The sequence below is a fragment of the Anabrus simplex genome, chromosome 4, assembly GCF_040414725.1.
Source record: "Anabrus simplex isolate iqAnaSimp1 chromosome 4, ASM4041472v1, whole genome shotgun sequence".
NCBI classification, from domain to species: Eukaryota; Metazoa; Arthropoda; class Insecta; order Orthoptera; family Tettigoniidae; genus Anabrus; species Anabrus simplex.
The window spans coordinates 249,191,935-249,217,428 of NC_090268.1; the positions used below are offsets into that span (position 1 = coordinate 249,191,935).

Genomic DNA, 25,494 nt, shown 5'->3' on the forward strand with positions numbered 1-25,494 from the left:
ATAGAGTTGCTTGTGTTGTGAACTGCAGTGGAGAGATTAGAATGTATACGGTAACTGCAGAGTCGGAGCGTTGTAGCTGGGGTGAGGCATCTTCTCATTCTGACTGCAAAGAGGAGCCGTAGTGGCATGCCATATTCGTGCCGATGTGCGCTGGGTTCTGGCGTGTTGTTGAAAGTTTTATTGTATGAAGTGGAAGTTATCTGATGTGTCGCTGAGAGGTAATTACAATTCTATTTCACCAGACCAGCAACAAAAAAACAATAACTTCATTCCGAAGTCCGTCATACTTTATTCCACGGAATAATATCAATTTAGTCTCACCGGCATCTCACACTGATATCTTCACATAACATTCGAAGCTACAGAAGTCAACTAAAAGAATAAGCGAAAGTTTCAACCCACAACATATTCCTAATAAGCAATTACCCACAAATAACTGTCATCATTGTTGCCATTCAAACGCACTGAATACCCATGAGTCTCCATCCACACTGACCAGTCTCCGTACCGATCTCGGTGCTGCAACCAGACAACTTTCAGCTTGACGCCTATAAAACCTCATTTGGCTATGGAATATTATTCCTACCCCTGGTGATTTTAACTAAGACAAACCACTCTGCATATTTCTGAAATGTCAATGCTACATTCTTCTTCCAACCTTTAAAACAACAGGATGCACTTGGTACTAGATTTTTTATATCCTTGCTCACCAAGCTGCTTTTGTGTAAATATGTATATAAATTGGAAAATTCTCAACTGTTCAATTGGACAATGTAAATACTGTATAGTTACCAACCATCGACATTAATTTTCGGTTACAAACATTGACACCGAGCACTACACCCTTTCTCCCCTGATTGTTATAATGTAAATATTTTTAAAACTTTATATTTTCCTATGATTGCGTCAACTGTTCTCCAGAGCACCACTGCTGAACCCTACTATTTTAATTTTACGCATTGGTGCTGACTTCTTATTCCATAAACCTATATGTTCAACCATCACTATTGTACAACTGTTTCTCATACTTAATTTGTGTAATGTGTATTAATAATATGTATTAATTTGTGCATGTCAACTACTAACCAGGTACCTGATTTTTGGCTTGAGGAGATAATTTGACTGATGATGCCCTCAATGAAGGGCGAAACATGTCTCAAGTGGAATCAATAATAAATTCCTAAATTGTAAAATTTATATGTATTGAATAGGTGACAAAACAAACCTTTTAGCATCCTACAGAAAAAGAAGATCCCGAAAAGTTTTTCATTGAAGTTGACAAAGATCCAGATGAAACTTCGGAAGATGAGGTAAATATGACCGAAATGTGTTCTAATCTAATGACCATGATGCAGGCACCAAATGACAAAATTTTAGACATCAATTCCGGCCTATCAGGACATATCGCAGATTAAATTTTGAAGGTAAATGACAAATTTCTGGCAGAATTTCAGACGTCAATGCCGCCCTAACAGAACAGATTGCAGACCACATTTCGAAAGTAAATGACAGAATTTCTCAAGGTAACTCAGTTTTGACCAGAGAAATATCACAAGTGTACACACAGGTTTACAAAGTTGAACAGGGCCTAAAATTGAACATTTCAACTGTAGATGGCAAAATTTCATCGCAAATTAGCGACGTCACCAATTGATTAACGCGGCAGATATCAGACATCAGGTCAGAACTCGGACAGGTTGAACAGATAGATAGTAGGGTAAGCCAGCTGGAAGGGGATATCTCCAACCTCAAGGAGGAGGTGGAAATCCAGGTTTCCGGCATAAACCAACAGGTGCAAAGCCGTATCTCTGCCGTCGAGGGAAATTTCGGGAGCCATATTTCTGCTGTTGAAGGAAGGTTAGGAAACTGGTTTTCGACCATCAAACAAGATGTGCACAATATAAGGGAAAGCATCCTTCACACAGTTGAAGATAGATTAACTCAAACAGGACGTACCGCCACACTTCTAACCCATTTAAAGATAAAAATTTCATTGTTCCGTATTGAAAGTATTAACGTTAAAATTGAATAATTGAAAAAGAGGTTCAACCTATTCAATACATAAGAGAAAGAAATGTAGTGATTACATTTCTATTTAATAGTAATTAGTATTGGGACCGGTTTCGACCATAGTCCAGGTCATCGTCAGCCGATCAAAACATAAAAAACATGAAAAACAATGCATATGAAAAAGAAAAAGATTAAGTGAACTCTGGATCGGTATAAGAGGCAATATAAAATGATGATGGGGGTAAAAACTGTGAGTCACTTAAAAGAAAACAGTGCGTAATTTTATGAATGGTAGTACGGCACACGCAATGATAGGTAAAGTCTCACAATGTTTACGAACAGCGGAGAACGGTCAAATGGATCAGTTTTTACACACCGTCAGGCACAAAGTCACAACACTATCGAACAACATATGAAGATCTATCAATATGTTGAAGTCGAAGACGAATAGATTTATAGAAGCAAACTGCCAGTTCCCGGTGATCAGCGCGGCACACTCAAGGTCATGCGCTGTAGTCTCGAACGCCAAAGTAGAATGGAGAATATCCTGAAGATCCAGTATTTGCCTCGGTTGCGGGAAATTAAGTACGTATATATAGATACATACAACGCAATTCAGTATAATTGAATGAGTAATTGTGTTACTGCTGAATTCTTGGAAAACAGTTGACTTTTCAACTCATTCAATTATACTGAATTGCATTGTATGTATCTATATATACGTACTTAATTTCCCGCAACCGAGGCAAATACTGGATCTTCAGGATATTCTCCATTCTACTTTGGCGTTCGAGACTACAACGCATGACCTTGAGTGTGCCGCGCTGATCACCGGGAACTGGCAGTTTGCTTCTATAAATCTATTCATCTTCGACTTCAACATATTGATAGATCTTCATATGTTGTTCGATAGTGTTGTGACTTTGTGCCTGACGGTGTGTAAAAACTGACCCATTTGACCGTTCTCCGCTGTTCGTAAACATTGTGAGATTTTACCTATCATTGCGTGTGCCGTACTACCATTCATAAAATTACGCACTGTTTTCTTTTAAGTGACTCAGTTTCTATCCCCATCATTTTATATTGCCTCTTATACCGATCCAGAGTTCACTTAATCTTTTTCTTTTTCATATGCATTGTTTTTCATGTTTTTATGTTTTGATTGGCTGACGATGACCTGGACTATGGTCGAAACCGGTCCCAATTCTAATTACTATTAAATAAGAATGTAATCACTACATTTCTTTCTCTTATGTATTGAATAGGTTGAACCTCTTTTTCAATTATTCAATTTTAACGTTAACACTTCTAACCCCCTCAAACCTAACCGGCAATAGAGTACACCTAGACCCGAAGGTTTTTATAGAGCCTTCCCAAATACCACGGGTGACAGGAAGAGAGCTAGACTAGCTTCATCGAGGGATCGGTCAGTCTGTTAGGAAGGACTAATCTACCAGAGGACATCTTCGTGCAACTCATCACACCGCGACTAAAGGGGCAAGCCGCTACTAAGTGGAATAACTTGAAGGGTCTAAATTTAAACTGAGTGGACTTCAAGAGGGAATTCCTCGCTAGGTTTAATTCCGGAGGGGTGAAGAGCTCTGTGAAAAGGAAGCTACTGACTGGGGCACAACTGACTGGCATGAGAGCTAATGCCTTCGTTCTACAGAAGTACCAACTCTTCAAGCGTCTACACCCGGATGGAAGTGAAAACTAGATCTTACCAGACATCACAGAGCTACCCCACGATAAGATTCAACCCCTAGTGAAAGTCTCACAACAGAGATCCTTTGATGATTTATGCAGAATCATCACCCAGCTGGAGGAGGAACACAAGAGCAAAGCTACGGAAGAGACCAGCGCAGTTAGGAAGTGCTACCAGTGTGGAAGAGCGGGACACCTGAAGAACAAGTGCCCAGCCTTGACTTCAGAAAACTAGGTTCGCCCCATTCTGGATTGGGGGGGGGGATGTGAATGGGAATGCGCCTCAAGACACGACAGACAAGTAACCCTGGTCATGTAGGAGAGGGATTGGTCAGATTGTGAGTAGAACAGGCCAACACCAAGGATAGGAGACGAGAACTTTTAAGCCATACTCGACAGCCAAGCAAGCCATTCATTTGTCAAGTGGACTGTCACCAGATTACTACCGCCTATGAAGTCTCACCATCACGGAAGTGTAGTGGGAGCAGCGGATGGGGGTAACCTATTCCATTCAAGGACAGACTAACCGCTAAATGCATGAACATGCCTATTGTATTTGATGTTGCAGTGACTCAGAACCTGATACGTGACATATTAGGTCATGACTTTCTGGTGGAATACAAGATGATCCTAGACTATCCAGCTCATGAAGTCTTTTTGGGAAAAGACAGACGTCCGAGGGTCACCTGGCACGATGGAAATCTCCAGACTTGCAAGGATATGTAAGTCGACGTAGACCTGGGAGATATCCAGTTAACACATCTTCGACCGAGTGAAGAAGAGGAGCTGAGACACACCTTAAACGACTTTCCGGAAGTCATCACCAATAAAATAGGACAGACTACCACGGTAATGCACACCATTGAATACAGCGCTTCCTCGCCCATCAAGCAAGGTCCATATCCAATCAACGCGGATAAGTTCAACTTTGTCATTCAGAAGATTCAAGAGATGGAAGGGCAAGGTCTCATCGAACCCTCTACATCCTGTTGGGCTTCACCTATAGTCCTACCGAAGAAGAAGTAGAAGAAGAAGAAGAAGAAGAATGGGGAGTATCGACTGTGTGTGGACTTCCACAGGTTGACCGAGAAGACCGTTAGTGATGCCTACCTTGTGCCTGACCTGAAAGACTCGCTGAAACAAGTGAGTGGATCTAGGGTTTCCAGCACACTGGATCTCAACTCCGGATACTGGCAAGTGGAGGTCAAGGAAAGTTCTGGACCACTGACCGCCTTCATGACACCAAGAGGATTGTACCAGTTTACGGTAATGCCGTTTGGATTGAAGAATGCTCCTGCCAACTTCATGCGACTATTGGATAAGGTACTATCAGGATATGTTGGAGATTTTTGCCAAGTATATCTTGACGACATTTTAATTCACAGCAAGAATTTTCAAGAACATATTGTACATTGGAGGAAAGTACTGGAATGACTGAAGATTCATGGACTGACTTGCCAACTGGTGAAGTGCCACTTCGCCCAGTCCCGCATAGAATATCTTGGCCATGCCCTAACATCTGAGGGCTTAGAAAGGTAACCGGAGAAGAATCGAGCTATCGAAGAAGCTGAACGCCCGCCGGGACCTAGCGACAAGTATGTCAATTCCTTGGCTTATGTGAATGGTATAGCAGCTTCATGCCACACTTTGAAGAGAAGGCAATACCACTCGCCGATCTACTCCATAACAACTGCCCGTTCCAATGGAGCAGCAAGGAAAAGGCAGCATTCCAAGGCATGAAGGCTGTGATATGCAATGTTCCCTGTCCAGCCCATCCCAACCCTCAACGAAAGATGTGCCTGCAGACGGATGCCAGCGACTCCGGCTTAAGAACAGTATTATTCCAGGAGAAGAGTGATGGTGGAAGGGACATCGAGTATGCCAGCAGCAAGCTATCTTCCACCAAACAACGCTACTGCACTGCCGAGAAGGCAGTCTTAGCCATGGACAAACTCAGAGGCTATTTGGAGGGAAGAAAGTTCCAGCTCTACACCGATAATGCCGCTCTCAAATGGTTAAACTCGGTCTCTGGCTCGAAATCTAAATTGATGCAATGGGCTCTGTTATTCGCAGAATTTAATTTTGATGTGTGTCACGTCCCAGGACCGACGAACATAGGAGCAGACAGCTTATCTAGGCACCCGGCGATGGAACCCGAGGCTTGGAGCACCATTGTCGAGAGGGAGTTCCCACGAAAGCACCGGAGTGAGCCCAAAGAAGCTGTCCTTATGACCATCAAGAGGGAACTTGATCTGGGAGTGATCAGTGGCAAGAACAAGACAAGCCCTGTAGGATCATGACGCAGTGGATTAGGAGACAGAACACCGATAGCCGACTCGTCCCGAGGGAATTCAAAATGTGCTACAAGAACTTCCAGGTTAACGGAGGACTCTTGATGTACAGATCTCACCTCTCCGACACACCTGCAGTAGTGGTGATCCCAGACCACACACGACGGACATCCTCAAAAAGTTCTACGACAGCACTGAAGCCGAACATCCAGGAGGTGAAGAGACATATCAGTCTATCTGACAAAGATTCTTCTGGGTCAACATGCGGAAAGACATCCTGGACTATTTGAAGGGGTACTACATCTGCTCCTGCACCAAGGTGAGCAACAGAAAGGCAGATTCCAGTCAGCGAGGAAGATGGCCGCAACGTCCTTGGGAGGTCATAGCCCTGGACTTGATGGGTCCTTACCCTAGAACACCATGAGGTAAAACAGGACTCCTAGTAATCACCGACCTCTTCACAAGATAGATTGAGGCCTTTCCAATACCAGAAGCCACGACGGGACACATCACCAGCCTTCTACAAGATGAGGTATTCAGCTGCTACGGTTACCCATGGTGCATTCTGTGAGACAACGGAAGTCAGTTCATGTCGAGGAAGTGGCAGCAAATGACAGAATGGGGTGTGAAGCATTGAACCACCCCTATCTACAACCCAAAGGCTAATCCAACGGAATAACGGAACCAGGAGTTGGAAAGGGTGCTACGGGTCCACCTGATAGGAAAAGAACATCGACTGTGGGACCGTCAGATACCACAGTCACTCTTTCTCTGTGACAATGCATCAACTGTGTCACTGGCTATTCCCTAGTGAAGCTGTTTCTTGGCCGACAGCTATACGGCACCAGAGATTGGGAGATTCGTCCACCACCCACTTCTGGTGAAGATGATGCAGCTGTTTCCCTGGCAGCGTGGCGCCAGCAACAGCAACAGCAGGACATCAAGGAGATGCAAGCTTTGTTCGAGAAGAGATCCCTTACCCTGGCCAAGGCTCAAGATGTCGAAGAGACCCAGATCTTGCTGCCAGGCCGAAAAGTACTGCGACATAACCACCCAGTCAGTAATAAGATTGGAGGGTTTCACACAGGTCTCATGCGTAAGTGGATTAGTCCCATCGAGGTGGATAAACAGCTGGGCCATGGGGTCTACTTACAAAATGCCAACACTGCTGTCGAGGTCCACGCATCAGAGTTGCGGCGAGTCGCCCAACTGTTACGCATACAGAGTAAGCCTGGGGGACAGGCTACTAATGTCACAGCAGAGTCTGGTCATGAGGAGAGTGCATCAACTATCGTCAAACGAATAGGCTGGCGGTGAGGCAACCCCGACCCCTGACACGGCACAAGCTGGTCAAGGGGAGGAGAGCACATCCAGCGACAAAAAAGAAGATACAAGCTAGTCCAAGGCGAAGTCGACGAGTGTGATAGATTGTAGAAATTGTTTCAAGTTATAGGGGGAATGTTGACAAAAGTGTGATAAACAGATATAACTTGAAAACAATATTCTCTCACCCATGGGTAAATAATGCAAGTATTGAGCTTGAATTATTATTATTATTATTATTATTATTATTATTATTATTATATATTCGTTTACGGCCATTAGAGACCACGTTAGGCAACAATTACATGTTTCTGGAAGCCTTCCTCACAGCCCAGAACTTTAGCATCCTTTCTCTGGCTGCCTGTCTCCTTTCTTCCGTCCACCCACGGTTAAGTTTTGGTTCCTCATGGAATCCCTGAAATCTGTCGATCACTGACCTAAACTTTGTTCGGTTTGAGATGTCTTCTGAATTTAGTCCCCCCTGTTTGAGATCCTTTCTCACCTCCCTGAACCATTTCTTCGACACTTTAGGTCTGCTGTCTAGTATTGTGAAAATCCTTTTCGTTAGTCTCTTCTCATCCATTCTAAGTAAATGCCCATAGAATTTAAGTCTCCGTTTTCTCATGGACTCGGTTAGCCTTTCATTGTCTCGGTAAAGTTCTTCCCTTCCTCGCAGCCTATACTGTCCATCCACAATCTTTGGACCCATTATTTTGCGAAGGATCTTTCTTTTGAATTTCTCAGCTTCTCTCAGTCCCGCTTTTCCTGTCATTTGGAGGCATTCACTAGCATACAGACATTCCGTTTTAATCACTGTATTGTAGTGCCTTAGTTTAGCTCGTCTGGAGATGGTTTTCTTCTTGTATTTAGGATATGTCCTATGAAAAGCCGCAGCCATTTTCTCCTGTCTGGTGTTGTTTGCTTCTCTTTCATTAGTTTTCAATTGCACTATTTCACCCAAGTACTTAAAGCTATCAACTCTTTCTATTTTACCGTGTTCTGTCTTCAGGTACCGAGGGGCTATTTTGATGTTTGTTATATATTTAGTTTTTTCGAAAGAAATCTGTAGTCCTGCTTTTTCTGCTTGTAGTTTTAGTACATTCAGCTGTTCTATTGCTGTGTCAGTATTCCTAGATAGCAGCGCAACGTCATCAGCAAAGGCAAGGCAGTTAATCATGACACCAGTTTTTGACCCTCCAATGTATACTTGGTTAAGTAATCCTTTCTTGTCCAGTTCTATTTCCCATTCCGAGATGATGATGATAATAATAATAATAATAATAATAATAATAATAATAATAATAATAATAATAATTACAAGTAAATGTATCTTTCTAGAAGCCTGGCCAGGCATATATATAAAGAGGTGGTCTTGATGGTCAAGACGAGTTATTACTTAGTTGGAGTTATGGTTTAACAGGAGTATACTTGTGACCTCGTGCTGTGTTTAGGCGGACATGCTAGTCAGCAGTCAATTGTTTTAAGGTTACGATCTCCATGTGGAAGTGATTAGTGGTAGGCATTTCTTAAAGATGGCAGGTTGTTGATGTGTGTATTTTGTTTGTGACAACAGTTGCTCAGGTTATGTGTATGTTTATGTGAAGTTAAGGTGATATAAATAAGTGTACCAACTAACAGCACCTTGTGTGTGTCTTTGTGGAAACATTAAGTGTTGTTAGCGGCATTGTAGAACCATCTCAGCCTTTTTTCAATGCATGTGACTCACAAAACAATGCCAAGTCCGTCAGAATCCTTCAATTTTATTTCACCTGATGTTTCTTTAAGTGAAGATGAGGCTGTTTGTGAGAATGATAACACAAACTTTGATAACACTCATCATGGAGTAAATGATGATCCAAATCTGGTTATGAACAATTTATTATGGAATTGTGTGTCAGAGGGAGATGTTCAACCCCCCGTTCCCTGTGATGTATGTTGAAATGCCAGGACCGAAACATTTTCCACCACGAAATTCCAAACCTACAGAGTATTTCAACGTAATGTTTACCATAACTTTCTTACAATTACTGGTAAAAGAAAAAAACAGGTACGCAATGCAGTACATTGCTAAACATACTAAAAACATGTCTCCTTCCTCTGGGACTATGACTTCGAAAAACGTGACAATGCTAGAAATGAGGGCTTTTATTTGTTTGTATTTTGAATGTGGGAATGTTAAAAAGACCAAAAATAATCATATTGGTCATGGCGTTTGTGCCACACTGTACCCTGGTTCAGAACGTTTTCTTGAAACCAATTTCAATTAATTTTGAAGTTCTTTCATCGCTCTGACAACACTAATCAACCAACACCAAGTCAGCCTGGTTATAACCCATCTGCTAAGTTTTATCCTGTGGTTGAACATGGCAACCGGGTGTTCCAATATCATTACAGTCCTCATGAGAATATCAGCAAAGAAGAAAGTCCTGTCGGAATGAAGAGCCACTCATCACTAATGCAGTACGTGCCAAATAAACACCATCATTGTTGGGATATTAAGTTCTGGATGTTTTGTGACAGTGTGGTCAACTATTGTCTTGCATTTTATGTTTATAGAGGGGCCAAAGACACTTCATACAGAGCTGTCATGAAACAACATGGCCTCTGATATCTTGTAGTGAAGACACTGTTATCCAGAGTGAAATTACTGAACAGGGGGCACCATGTATTCATTGATAATTCTTTTACCAGTAATGTTTGCCATAGATTTGTATAAAGTTGGGACCTTATTGCAGTGACTGTGAGTAGAAAATATATGCCAAAAGATGTACACAAGAAATATGGTGTGCGTGAGGCCAAGTATTTTAGGTGTAATGAATTGCTTTTGCTGGCATTTAGGAAAAAGAAGTCACAAACTAAACCTGCACTCCTTTTGTCAACCATTTCAGAAGCTAAAGATAGTATACATGTAGATAAGGGAAGGGAAAAAAAAAAAAAAAATAGTAAAACCTGATATGATTCTTCACAACAATAGTTATATGGGGGTATTGACAGTAGTGACACAATGCTGTATACATACTTGGATGAGCAAGAACTCTGAGGTACTGGAAGAAAGCGTGTCTCAATAATAAACTTGGGCGGATGATACTAAATAGTTATATACTGTATATAATGAACACAGATGGGAAGATACGAATGAGGTTTGATTTTACCGCAGATACAGTTGAGATATAGGGAAAGAGTGGATTATTTGCAAGAAAAATGTCAATATTGATCCGATTAAAGGGGGGGAAATAATTAAGGGGCTTAAAAATATTGGAAGGTAGCAAAGAAAGAGAATGCTGTGTATGTAGCAAGGCCAGCAAAGAAAAGGATGGAAAATGAAAGCAATCCCGCACCATTTGCACAAAATGTGAAAAAGGTCTGCGTGGTACATATTTTCCTAAGCACATCTGTTTGAGATAAACTTGGGGTTTTGGGGTGATATACATTCAAATATTGATAGAGTTGTGTTTCCATAAATGTTCCCATTTTCAGTTATGTAATCAAATGCATAATGTTCAGTAAAAATTAATTTTCTTATCTGTGAATTCCTCCTCTGCGAACCATGTGACCTTGCCGTGGTGGGGAGGCTTGCGTGTCCCAATGCTGCAGATAGCCGAGCCGCAGGTGCAACCATATCGGATGGGTATCTGTTGAGAGACCAGACTAACGAATGGTTCATCGAAAGGGGGGTAGCAGCCTTTCAGTAGTTGCAAGGGCGGCAGTCTAGATGATTGACTGATACGGCCTTGTAATAATACTCAACATGGCTTAGCTGTGTTGATACTGCTACACGGCTGAAAGCAACGGGAAACTACAGCCGTAACTACCTCCCAAGGACATGCAGCTCTCTCTGTATGAATGATGTACTGATGATGGCTTCCTCCCGGGTAAAATATTCCGGAGGTAAACTAGTCCCCCATTCGGATCTCCGGGTGGGGACTACACGAGAGGGGGCGATCATCAGGAAGATGGATACTGACATTCTGCGAGTCGGAGCGTGGAATGTTAAGTTTGAATCGTTGTGGTAGGTTAGAGAATCTGAAAAGGGAGATGGATAGGCTAAAGTTAGATGTAGTTGGTATAAGTGAAGTACGTTGGCAGGAAGATCAGGATTTTTGGTCAGGCGACTATCGAATAATCAACACGAAATCAAACAGGGGAAATGCAGGAGTTGGTTTAATAATGAATAAGAAAATAGGGCAGCGGGTAACCTACTACGACCAGCATAGTGAAAGAATTATTGTCTTCAAGATAGACACCAAACCAACGCCCACCACAATAGTGCAGGTCTATATGCCTACTAGTTCAGCGGATGATGAAGAAATTGAAAGAATATATGAGGAGATAGAAGATTTAATACAATATGTAAAAGGTGATGAGAATCTAATTGTGATGGGAGACTGGAATGCAGTGGTAGGCCAAGGAAGAGAAGGTAGTACAGTAGGAGAATTTGGATTGGGACAAAGGAACGAAAGAGGAAGTCGGCTGGTTGAATTCTGCACTGATCATAATTTAGTCCTTGCCAATACTTGGTTCAAACACCACAAACGACTGTTGTATACGTGGCCGAGACCTGGAGACACTGGAAGGTATCAAATAGACTTCATTATGATTAGGCAGAGATTCAGAAACCAGATGTTGGATTGCAAAACTTTCCCAGGAGCAGACGTGGACTCTGACCACAACTTGTTGGTCATGAAATGCCATCTGAAGTTGAAGAAATTGAAGAAAGGAAAGAATGCAAAAAGATGGGATCTAGACAAGTTGAAAGAAAAGAGTGTGAGGAATTGTTTCAAGGAACATGTTGCACAAGGACTAAGTGAAAAGGCTGAAGGAAACACTATAGAGGAAGAGTGGAGAGTCATGAAAAATGAAGTCAGTAGGGCTGCTGAAGAAATATTAGGAAGGAAGAAAAGATCAACTAAGAATCAGTGGATAACTCAGGAGATACTAGACCTGATTGATGAACGACGGAAATACAAGAATGCTAGAAATGAAGAGGACAGAAAAGAATACAGGCGACTAAAGAATCAAGTGGATAGAAAGTGCAAGGCAGCTAAGGAAGAATGGCTGAAGAAGTGCAAGGATGTCGAAGGCTGTATGGTCCTGGGAAAGGTAGATGCTGCATACAGGAAAATCAAGGAAACCTTTGGAGAAAGGAAATCTAGGTGCATGAATATTAAGAGCTCAGATGGAAAGCCACTTGTTGGGAAAGAAGACAAAGCAGAAAGATGGCAGGAGCATATCCAACAGTTGTATCAAGGTAAAGATGTAGATAATTTGGTTCTGGAACATGAAGAGGCTGTTGATGCTGATGAAATGGGAGACCCAATTTTGAGGTTAGAGTTTGACAGAGCTGTGAGTGACCTAAATAGGAATAAGGCACCTGGAATTGATGATATTCCCTCTGAATTACTGACTGCCTTAGGAGAAACCAGCATGGCAAGGTTATTTCATTTAGTGTGCAAGATGTATGAGACAGGAGAAGTCCCATCCGATTTTCGGCAGAATGTTGTTATACCTATTCCCAAGAAAGCCGGTGCTGACAGGTGTGAAAACTACCGCACCATTAGTTTAGTATCTCATGCCTGCAAAATTTTAACATGTATTATTTACAGAAGAATGGAAAAACAAGTTGAAGCTGAGTTGGGAGAAGACCAATTTGGCTTCAGAAGAAATGTAGGAACACGTGAAGCAATCCTGACTTTACGTCTGATCTTAGAGGATCGAATCAAGAAGGACAAGCCCACGTACATGGCATTCGTAGATCTAGAAAAGGCATTCGATAATGTTGATTGGACCAAGCTTTTTATGATTCTGAAGATGATAGGGATCAGATACCGAGAACGAAGAATTATCTACAATCTGTATAAAAATCAGTCTGGAGTGATAAGAATCGAGGGCTTTGAAAAAGAAGCAGCAATCCAGAAAGGAGTGAGGCAAGGCTGCAGTTTGTCCCCTCTCCTTTTCAATGTTTACATAGAACAGGCAGTAAGGGAAATCAAAGAGAAATTTGTAAAGGGAATCACAGTCCAAAGAGAGGAAATCAAAACCTTGAGATTTGCCGATGATATTGTTATTTTATCTGAGACTGCAGAAGATCTCGAAGTTGCTGAATGGTATGGACGAAGTCTTGGGTAAGGAGTACAAGATGAAAATAAATAAGTCCCAAACAAAAGTAATGGAGTGCAGTCGAACGAAGGCAGGTGATGTAGGAACTATTATATTAGGAAACGAAGTCTTAAAGGAAGTAGATGAATATTGTTACTTGGGTAGTGAAATAACTAACGATGGCAGAAGTAAGGAGGACATAAAATGCAGACTAGCACAAGCAAGGAAGAGCTTTCTTAAGAAAAGAAATTTGCTCACTTCAAACATTGATATCGGAATTAGAAAGATGTTTTTGAAGACTTTCGTGTGGAGCGTGGCATTGTATGGAAGTGAAACATGGACGATAACTAGCTCCGGAAGAAAGAGAATAGAAGCTTTGGAAATGTGGTGTTACAAAAGAATGCTGAAGGTGAGATGGATAGATCGAATCACGAATGAAGAGATACTGAATCGAATTGGTGAGAGGAGATCGATTTGGCTAAATTTGACGAGAAGAAGAGATAGAATGATAGGACACATCTTAAGACACCCAGGACTTGTTCAGTTAGTTTTTGAAGGAAGTGTAGGTAGTAAGAACGGTAGGGGTAGACCAAGGTATGAATATGACAAACAGATTAGAGCAGATGTAGGATGCAATAGTTATGTAGAAATGAAAAGGTTATCACAGGATAGGGTGGCATGGAGAGCTGCATCAAACCAGTCTATGGACTGATGACTCAAACAACAACATCATCTGTGAATCAAACTATATCATTTTTGAATTGTTTTTAATTTATGTACAGTTTTGAAATAGTAGAGTAGGAAAGTAATATTTAGTAGTTTTAAATATTGTGACTTAGATATAAGTGAGATTATTTCAAAATAAGTTTAATTATTAACAAAAAAAGATTCACACTTTTCATGAGAAAATCGAAGAAATACACGTCCCAACAAATTTTATTTTTTAAGATGTTCATTGATTTATTTCTTGTTTTCTTTCTTCATAATGAATAGTATGTGTTGTGTGTGATGTCTTTGTATAACTTTTATTCAAATTTCAAAAATACTTTTTAGAATTTTAATTATTTTTTAATTGTAGCAGCATATAAAAATGCAGATTTACATATTCATTTTTAAGTTTAGGATTTGATATCAACTGTAGGACATGTACCAATACCAGTATATTGATTAGAATCAGAGCTAATTTCAGTATGCTATAACCAACAGTTCAATTCCTATGAATATTTTAGTATAAGTAAGTAAATGCATTAAATAAACTTGGCATTTTTTGCATGGGTATGCACTTTAGGCCTGGCACTAAGAGGGTTAACTTTTCTTCACTCCTAACACAACTGAACCAATCTTGATTAATTCTAGTAAGGAAATAGCCTTATGAAGAGTTCATTATAAAAATAATTCTGACGGAACACGTCAAGATTTATGTATGGCAGAAACTTGGTGCAGTTTTAGGCTTGTTAATATTATCTACTGTATTGAAGAACAATCTACAGAGATGATGTTCGATACATCGTACTCTGGTGATAGGTATTGTGGAACTATGTCAGAAAGATTTAAATTGATCGTCAATTGTCGAAGATTTGATGACAAAGAGACCAGGGAAACTGATAAATTTGCACCCATTGCTGTCATTTGGGAGATGTTCATAGTTACAAACCAGGAAGCTATGTAACGATTGATGAACAGCTCGTCGGATATAGAGGGAAATGCCCATTATTAGGATGTACATGCCTTCTACACCTAACAAGTATGGGATCAAGATTGTAATCTTCTGTGACAATAGAACCAAATATATGCTAGATACTAGAGTATACAAGGGAAAGGGAACAGTGCTGAATAGAATGACTGTGGCTGATTATTTTGTTTTAGAACTAGTAAAGGAAATTGATGGTGGCAGTCAATCTGTAACATTCAGTAACTGGTGAACCAGCATCCCCCTAATTCAACATCTTCTGAAGGACCGTAAATTTACAGTTGTGGCAACAATGAAGACAAATGTGAACTGCCACTGAAAGCTACTGATGTCGAACATGAGTCCAGATGGTTTGGATCATCAATGTTTTTATTTCACAAGGACATGACAATAGTGTCATACAAATCCAAACAAAATAAGTGGATGATATTAGCATCAAGCATGCACAGCTCTCTTTGTGTTGATGGTGTAACAAAGAAGCCTGATATTGGGGAAGTATACAATCAAACAAAAGGCAGAGTTGACTGCTTGGACAAGATGTGCCAAATATGAACCACTGTAGGAAAACTAGAAGATAGCCGTTGTTTCTTTTATAACATGATGAATATTGGCAGAGTAAATGCCTATGTTGTTTACACACAAAACCTTTTCAGCCAAAATAAGAAACCAGAATAAAGGCAAAATTTTATGCTTTCACTCCATAAAGAACTGACAATACAGTGACAATAACAAAGACTCAAAAACATTCCAAGGTTATCTCATGAGTTAAACACATCCATCCTAAAAATTCTAGATATGAGAGAAGACAGAGTTGAAGCGAACAACAAACAAGGAAGCAGAGAATGACCACGACTTGCTGCAGCTACAGTCATGCCATTTATGGAGAACATCAGAAGAAAGTGTGTCCAGACTGTATGTAAGAAGTTGAGCAGTGTACATAAATATTTTTCCATTTACCTTTTTATTTTTTATTTGTAAGACTTTTAATCAGGTAATAGAGTTTAATGTGCAAGATTAAGAGAAATACATTAAAATAGGTAAAATGTGCAAGAGCAGTTCTTTGACTTGTATTTATCATGACTATGATTAATGTGCAGTTTTTTGACTAAAACTATATTTATAATTTCTATATAAAGGTATAATTAAAGATTTTAAAAAATGCATAGACAAAACAGCATATTTTAATAAAGAAAATGTATGTATGCATGTATTCCAGATTAGTAAAATTAGCGTATTACTCTTTTGAGCGCTGACTGGTGAATGCTACCTATCGGGGTTAATGTGGTTGAATTGTCAGAGTAAATAGATATAATTTTGGCAAGCTTTGAGACTTTTCTGCAGAAGGAAGGCAGTTCAAAGTAGATTAAACTAACAAGGAAATATTCCTTCTGAACCTATGGCTGTGTAGATCTTTAAGTTATTTGAAGAGTATGACAACTTATTTTCTTGTTTGTCTTGTCTTCTTATCACTTGTAATTCTTTTAACCTTAACTTTTGGCCTTGCTAAGGATATATTTGTTTTTTCAGGTGCAGATGTCCTGCTTTGTCTTTGGCATGCAATGAAAATGTGGTTGCAGCTGGGCTGTATTCTCGTGCTGTGAACTTGTATGACCCTCGCTCAGGGACCAAATTCATCTCATCATATTTTGCACATAGAGGTCCAGTTTTGGCACTCGCAATGACTAATGACTTCATTGTGTCAGCCAGTGAGGATAAGTCTCTTTCTGTGTGGGATCAGCGAGCTGGAAAAATATTCAAGAAGAGGATCACATTTGGAAATAGCACAGTATGTTGAATGTTCTTCCTTCATTACAGAATTTTATAGTTTCAACATATGATTTTAATTGGACTTCATGCTTCATATCATGTTCACACCGCACCATTTTAACATTGAAGATTGACGAGACGCTATCACACCGCGTCACAGGATACAAAGACTTTGCATTTACTTATTTTAATGTGTCCTCGCCTTATTTTTAATGTTATGTATTTGTATTTGTGACTGAAGATGTCCTATAAGAGGACGAAACATGTTTCACGAGTGTAATTTAATGTAGTCTTTGTAATAAAGACAATTACAGTATTGTAAAGGTGGAATTATAAAATCTAAATTTTCACAAGTTGACAGGTGAGCGGCAAAAGCTGTAACTACGAAGTATGCTGCGTTGTCATAGTTACCTCCATTTGCAGCCTACCACCTTCCTCATTAGCACAGCAAGATTCATTGTATTACAAGAACGTCGAACAATCCTTATCAGCATTTAACTTCTGTTTTGGATTTATTGGACATTAAGCAAGAAAGATTTCCTATGCGCCAATGTTGAACTTTATATCTCCACCTGAAGACACATTCCAAATTTTAGAAACTCAATAGGAGCATTTGGATTTTGCTTTAAATACCGACGTATTACATTTTTAAATGTGCAATTTTAGTGTGTTCCCCAACAGAGCGTGCAATTTTAGAGTGTTCCCCAACAGAGCTTATTTTATTCATTTTGCAATAATTGTATGATAAATATTCTTAGTTTAATTGTATATGACATAAATCCAAAATTTTATTTGTCACTGATAAGCATAACAATATCATATCTATAACAGTTCAGTGGTTCACCATTTTATATGTACATCATTCCATCACATATTCAGTTCATTCTTTTATATTCATTCCACCGTGTACTTTTGCTTTAGGACTTTGGCATATCCATATGCATCTTGGCCAGGCTGCTGATGACCCACACAGGGTCGAAACTAGTACCTCGTAATATATTGTAATGTTCTTATAGACATTGCAATTATTGTAAATGTATTGAGTAGGTGGATTAAACCTTTGTACTTTATTTTATGTGTAATCTTATTTCAATACGGAACCAATAATGAAGTTGATAACCTTGAATCCAGAAAATAAGGTGAAATTCTTTACCTTTTGCAGAGAACTGTGCTCTGCGTCATCAGAAGAAAATCTTGACTGTCCGCGAGAAAGCCTCGAGTATGGGAATTATATGGTGATGATACTCGTGCACATTGTGTCCCCAGGACTAAAGTTTGGGACAGTGGGCTGAGACAGGGAACTGTTCTGTCACCAATCCTGTTTACAATAGTAATGGATGACATCACGAGAACAACAAAAGCAACACATGGTGGAAGAGAAATGAACATGTTTATGCAGATGATATTGTAATTTGGGGAGAAGAGGACATGAAGGTTCAAGAACAGTTGGATGTGGTGAATGGGAAGATCGAAGAATGTGGATTGAAAATAAGTGTAGAAAAGAGTAAAACTCATGTTATGACTAGAGGGGAGAAAAAAGGGAAAGGTCAGATTAGACTTGCAGACAAGCCCCTGGAAGTAGCAGAGACGTTCAAATACCTCGGGAATGGGGAATGAATGCTAGACTGGATGCTAAAATTAGTAAGAGGATTCAAGCTGGAAGCTGTTTCTATCATAGTGTAAGAAACATGTTATGGGACAAAGATGTGGCAGTGGAAGCAAAGATTTATTTCGTACCCATAACAACTTACGGAATAAACTTGTACAATGACAAAGAAGGATGGAAGTCGAATGCAGACAACCGAAATTAAGTTCTTGAGGTGCATGATACAGAAGAGTAAAGGAGACGAAATAAGGAATGAGAAAATCCGGGAAGAAATTAGTGTGGAAAAAATGAATGAAAGAATGCCAAGAAAGGTGATGAAAATGCAAGGAAGGAGAAAGTCACGGACGACCACGATTGAGATGGAAGGACACAATCCAATGCAGTATTAGAGAAAAAAAACCTGTACTGGGACACAGTGTTAGAGGAGGAGTGGTGGAAAGACCGAAGAAAGTGGAGAGGAACCATATTTACCCCTTCCTGGCTACAGCTAGATAATGGAAAATGGTGGTGATGAAGGACTTAGTGTATATCTTTGTGTCTTGGTATGTTTCTGACAGTGCTGCCAACATTAGGGACATGTTCCTACGTGTAGGGACTTATAACAGTTTTTCCTGTAGTGTAGAGTTGTAGGGATGGATTTCTGAATCTACCAGAAAATGTAAGGAACTTTTGACTAAATAATGAGACCAGAAATCATGAAATAAAGAATAAATATGTTTCACTGTACAAGTCCAACTCTTTTGCACTTGTGTGGATAAGTTGGCAGAAATGATCTCATAATTTGTGAAGATGTGTGTTGAATCCTCTCCTTTTTACCTGCCAGAAGTATTTTGTGTCTACCAGTCAAACAGTTTATTCAGTTAGGCATGTAATTACTTAGTGTGTTAGGCAGGTCACAGTCTATTTTTCAGCTTGTATTTTAGTATTCTTAAATATCCTGTTATATTAGAGGTAATTAGTTTGTTTTGATTAAAATTTTCAACACCAAAAACAGGAGGGAAATAATGGGGTGAACTCAGACTGAGAAGCAAAGCAAGAAACAAAGAAAAGTCAGTATTAGAAATCCGATTTGAACACTTGGTGACAATAGTATCAGTCCAATAATAACTTTCCTCTGACAAACCTCTCTTCATATTTCATCTCTCTCCTCAACCTCTACATAAAGTAATGTATCAGTTCCCATGGTCAGGGAACATTACTTTTCAAGTTAACGGGTTCAACCCCAGCTCACCGAGCTCGATAGCTGCAGTCGCTTAAGTGCGGCCAGTATCCAGTATTCGGGAGATAGTAGGTTCGAACCCCACTGTCGGCAGCCCTGAAAATGGTTTTCCATGGTTTCCCATTTTCACACCAGGCAAATGCTGGGGCTGTACCTTAATTAAGGCCACGGCCGCTTCCTTCCCACTCCTAGGCCTTCCCTGTCCCATCGTCGCTATAAGACCTATCTGTGTCGGTGCGACGTAAAGCAACTAGCAACCCCAGCTCAGTCCGGTGGTATTTGAAGGGGCTCAAATCCATCAGCCTCATGTCAGTAGATTTACTGGCACATTAAAGAACTCCTGTAGGACAAAATTCTCTGAGAACTGTAAATGGAGTTTGTGGGACATAAAACTAATAACATTATTATTTAACATTACTTGCCTGGCTGAGCAGCTTGGATGGTTGAGGCACTGCCTTCTGACCTCACGTTGGTGGGTTTGGTCCTGGCACAGTCCAGTGGTATTTGAAGGTGCTCAGATACATCAACCTTGTATCAGTAGATTTACTGGTAGCTTACACAAAAAATACTCCTGCAGGACAAAATTCTGGCACCTCATTCTCACCGAAAACCATCAAAAGTTGTCAGTGGGACGTAAAAATCAATAACATTTATTATTAATATTACTTGTACTTCAACGGATTAGGCTATATATTCCCTTTTAAGGGTCCCGAGTGTATATTTCCTTTGGCTTGCTACATATTTTCTGTGCCTTTCACCTTAAGAAAGTTTCTCTCACTTTTGAAAATGCTTTTGAACTTTTATGTAGAAAAGTGAATTGTAAGTACACTTGGTTGGCACTCTTTTAAGTCAGTGTGTTCACTTTAGTGCCTTGCATGCACAATGTCTGATTTTCTCTACTTTCTTAAAAACTACCTGCTCCCTGATAAGCCAGCATATATATTAGAGCTTTCAAGTTCATTGAATGGTTTCCATTTACCCTCCACATACAAATAAACTAACTCACAAACTTCCTCTATATAATATTAATATAGATTAACGCAGAAAACCAAACTCTTACACTTTTTGTATGAAACCTCATCGAAAGAAGTCCTCGTGCAAGCCATGAACATACAGCTTACCACTTATCTATTGCAATGTTAATAGTATGTACTATCCTATATTCAATTTGCCAGGCATTCTATTTAAGACAAAAAAATGTTTTTCTTTTTCAGGGTGAACGCCGAGGAAATACGCCGCTTTGTTTATCTCTTGATGACAGCATTTTGTATGTTGGAGATGGTGATGGACAGCTGCATTTATTGAATCCTGCAGGAGGATTGTTCAATCTAGTGATGGTAAGATCATCACTATTGTATTTCAGTGGTTACAGTTAGACAGTTGGCCATGGAACCCTAGTAATCAAAAATTGCTGGAAAAGTAGAGGATAAGGCTATAAAAATGCTATTGATGTACGGAACTTCCAAAAAAGCACTAATTAATAGTATACTTACATTTTGATTGCAGAGTTACAATACTGGGCATACTGGAAAATTGACTGCAATTCAGCACAATTTAGGGTGTGTGATCACCAGTTCAACTGACAGGACCTTGAGGGTTCTTACTCCAACACGACAGCCTGAGCTTATTGGCGTCATTCCATCTGAGGCAGGGGAAGTCACAAGGGTTAGTATGCAATTATAATAACCAAGTTGGGGAGATGTAGATCATGTTATATTGTATTATTATAATAATAGCAGAGCGTGTAGAAGAGAAAGTGTGCGCTCTCCACGTGTTGCTGTGGATCGCCACCCAGATGGCACTGGCAACACTACTGCTGTGTCGTGCAGTAAACAGGGGCATTTACAGTAGTACTATTGCTTCTATCTGTGTAATCAACTGATACATGCAACTCATGTTTAAAGATGATTTCAGCAACTGAACACTTTAGAGTATTTTCTAGACAGTTTAGCTGTGTTGGAAGTAGCCAGCTCCCTTCGTATCTCCTTTTTGTGGAAGAAATTCTTTGAATGTACAACTGCACATTTAAGGAGCAAGCATATATTGAATCCCTTGAACATGCTTTAAGTAGTGAAATACAAGTTTAGGTAGCAAAAACAACACATGATCTTCACAGCATCCCAACTGCGGTGACTTCACTTTAATATATAAACTATCAAAACACTCAAATATATCACCCCACAAACTCTTAGCACACAATAGCTTTTCCGCAACAATCTTTTCCACTCACAACAGCACATTATAAACTCTTTCCAATGCATACATAAGATAAGTTCCACTCTGTGTAGACCTGTGATCTTTAACTAGTGTTAGCGAAGCAGATACCGGTACATTATCAGTTGGTTTGCCGTGGAGGAAAGCTAGGCATAATTTACACTGAGTCACTTTTGAAATATTTTGCACTATGTATCTGGCAAATGATACATTAAGCATTCTTTGTAAAAACCCTGCTCACCTAAATCAGGTAAACTGTTTTCCCAGTCTGGTATTTGAATTTCATCTTCAACATTCACAATTTTTTCCCTGATTTTATCTTCAGCTTGTATTTTTACTGCACAATTTTTGTACTCAAAAAGTTTCTGCCAGAGGATAAAGCTAGTTTAGTTGGTACATAAATGGACTGCAACATATGTAAAGTAGAAAGTCAATAGTGGATGGATGGTCATCGCAATAAATGTTCCTAAATCAACAAAACCGTTCACTTGTAACGAATGCGAGTTAAAGCAAATTTCCTTTCTTAACTCATCAAATATCGGCATCCCTAAGTATTGATGCTCCTTGATTCCACAAAAAAAAATTGACCTGTGGCAGCATTAAGATGATCATTTATGCCATACGAATATTTAAGGCCCTTCACCAATTTTCTCAAATGACCTTCAGACAGGCAAAGGCAACAGGTCACGATTTAAGCAGTGCCACTAACCCTTGGGAGCTTTTATGTTTAAAAGAAGAGAATCCAAGAGAAATTCATCACTATATCTCATTCCTTTCTTATTTTTTACTTGACATTTCTTCAACATTGTATCAAGTATAATTTTCTGCTTTTTGCTGAGAGATGCGAATTATGTTGTGTCATAGAGAGATACTTGGGAAGATTAGGAAATATCTGGGTGGATGCTTCTGGTTTTAATTTCCACCACTGTCTTGGTATCTCTTCTCTTTCACCAGTCACTGTAAATGAGTCTACTTTTATTAAGATGTTATCGCAAAAATGAAGATCATACACCAAACACTTATGGATCAGTTTTTTCTTTTTTCTTTGGACAGCCTTCTCCCATTTCAGGAAAATACTACTCTCCTTAGGGGGTGTAAAGAAATGCCTACATGAAGATGATCGGTCATTCCAGATCTACAGCCAGGCACGAAACACGTGGGCATGTTGCATCGATACTTCCCGCATTGAAACACGCTGCCTTCTAGCACAATAGCTATGTAAACTACTGTTTATAATACATAACACAACTTGCACTTTTCACTAATGAATGCACCAAGAATGCAAACTTAATTAAGACTACGGTCGCTTCCTTCCTATTCCTAGACCTTTCCTGTGCCATCGTCACCTTAAGACCTATCTGTGTCGGTGCAACGTAAAGCAAATGGCAAAAAAAAAAAAAAAAAAAAAAAAAAAAAAAAAAAAAAAAAAAAAAAAAAAAAAATGCAAATTGCCTAAACCTCTTAACAGTGATAATGGAGAGCAATATAAATTTCACTAGCTTGACACAAATGTAATGCACACTAATGACAAGTCTCATCTGCTGCTGGCAAACAGCGATTGTGCTTACACTGGTGGAAGGGCCACCACTCTCTTCAGTCCACTTACGGGTGAAAAGAGAAGAGCACACACTTTTTCTTCTACATGATATGATAATAGTAATAATAGTTGTAAGATAATAATAATAAAAGCATAATTGTTTTCTAGTTTGACTACAAGAACAACATCCTGGCAGCAGGTGGAACAGATTGTGCTGTGGAGTTATGGATTCCCAAGTCTGCTGCAGCTAATTAACGATAACTTGACTAAAGTAATTATTTAACTGAAAGCACACGTTTGAAACTGAGGATAATTATTTTAACACCTCTTTAAATTTAAATAACCAGGGCTGATCAACAGAAGTCTGAAGCTTGGTAATTTCCTTGAAATTATTGAATGCAATTTGTCTGTAAGGTCATGGTTTTCAATTGTTCATATTTGATTGAATATACAGTATTGATAACCTGACCTTGGATTCCCATAAGATCATGGTTTTCAATAGCTCCTTTTTGAATACATTACTACCAGACGACAAAAGCCAACTTCTCATCTGTACTCATATATCTCAATTCAAGTAACAATCTTAAAATAAATTTTTTTCTCCATCCTCTCCCTCTATTTCCTATTTTACTCCCAGTTTGCTGCTGTATGAGATGTGCAAAATGAAGATTGAACTAATTTATAATATTCATAGAAGTTAAAATGTGTGTTTTCAGCAAGTAGCTCTTCTGTTTCTCATAATAATATAATAATCATCCTGATCACCACCACAATCAAACTGACCTGTTGTTGAACTCTTATAGCACCTTTCACTGTAAACAAACATAAAATGAAGAGATTGATTTCTGGATAGGTATTGTGTTCAGATTGTATTTTAGTATAGATCATAATTTGTAGCTTCACTCTTTATTTCCTTTGACTAATACTACTCTGGCTTCGTTCTAGTCATGAGCATGCATCAGCCAGTTGAATTGTACTTGTTAGACTCATCTTTCACCACAAGGCAGAACCGAAATATGTTCTGATGCCTTACTCACTTCTAAAATATTTAACCAGTATTGCTTGCACCTATAGGATACTTTTCTGTTTCAAGTAATTATTATGCCCTTACATTATCAGTCAAACAATCTATATATGAATGTTCTCTGTGGTTGATTAACATTGCCATTGTCCTTTTATTTTAAGACTAGCTATCGTTTAGCCATCTTGATGGTTCAGTTGCAGCAGTAATGCCATGTTGCTGAGATGAGTAGCAGCTGAAGACAGAATTAAGCTCACTTAACATCAACAGTCAGTCAGTGATACATTATTGTTAAAAAGATTTAGGGACTTCTGGTTCAATGATATCATGGCATTCAAGGCCTAGACTTTCAATATTCCTATTTTACGATTCCCTTTTTCCTCATTCATCAGATGCTCATTTTAGGGATTGGGACATTGTACACCATCACATTTTCTTTTCTTCCGTCTCAGCAGTATTGGGACATACGGGTTAGTTGTTCTATAATTGCAACAGTAATTCCATATAGTGGAGGTGAGTGGCAGTAGCAGAGACAAAGCACACCTCAACTAACAACAGTCAATTTAATGTTATTGTTCATCAGTTTTACAGATTAGGACATTGTAGGCTATCACATTTTTCTTCTGGCCTGATGATCTATAGCATTCGCGGTCAAGTGTGTCTTTCATTCCCATCATTTCATGACTCTCTCCTTCATTATGTTTTCTTTTTTTATTACTGCTTATTGTCCATTGTTTGGAACTTTTCACTAATCATATCCATGTACGTTTATTTTCCTCATCCTGGAGATTTTCTACCCTTATTTGTCTGAATAACAAAGGTGAACGATTACAGTCCTATCTAACCCCTGTAAGCAAATTGGACCAAGAACTCATTCAATATCAATCAATACTGATCTGCATTTAGGGCAGTCGCCCAGGTGGCAGATTCCCTATCTGTTGCTTTCCTTGCCTTTTCCGAAATGATTTCAAAGAAATTGAAAATTTATTGAACATCTCCCTTGGTAAGTTATTCCA

At 39.3% G+C, this 25,494-nt stretch overlaps 1 protein-coding gene across 1 annotated transcript in view; it reads left to right on the forward strand.

Moving 5' to 3' along the window:
* The window catches only part of LOC136872627 (F-box/WD repeat-containing protein 9), a 244,320-nt gene extending 219,883 nt beyond the window's left edge, over window positions 1–24,437 (forward strand). Inside the window, exons 8-11 of the mRNA XM_068227228.1 lie at window positions 16,642–16,900; window positions 20,921–21,043; window positions 21,213–21,371; window positions 23,626–24,437. Coding sequence (XP_068083329.1) covers window positions 16,642–16,900; window positions 20,921–21,043; window positions 21,213–21,371; window positions 23,626–23,712 — 628 coding nt within the window. The 3' untranslated portion in view covers window positions 23,713–24,437. The remainder of the gene's footprint in view (window positions 1–16,641; window positions 16,901–20,920; window positions 21,044–21,212; window positions 21,372–23,625) is intronic.
* Window positions 24,438–25,494: the final 1,057 nt, after the last annotated feature.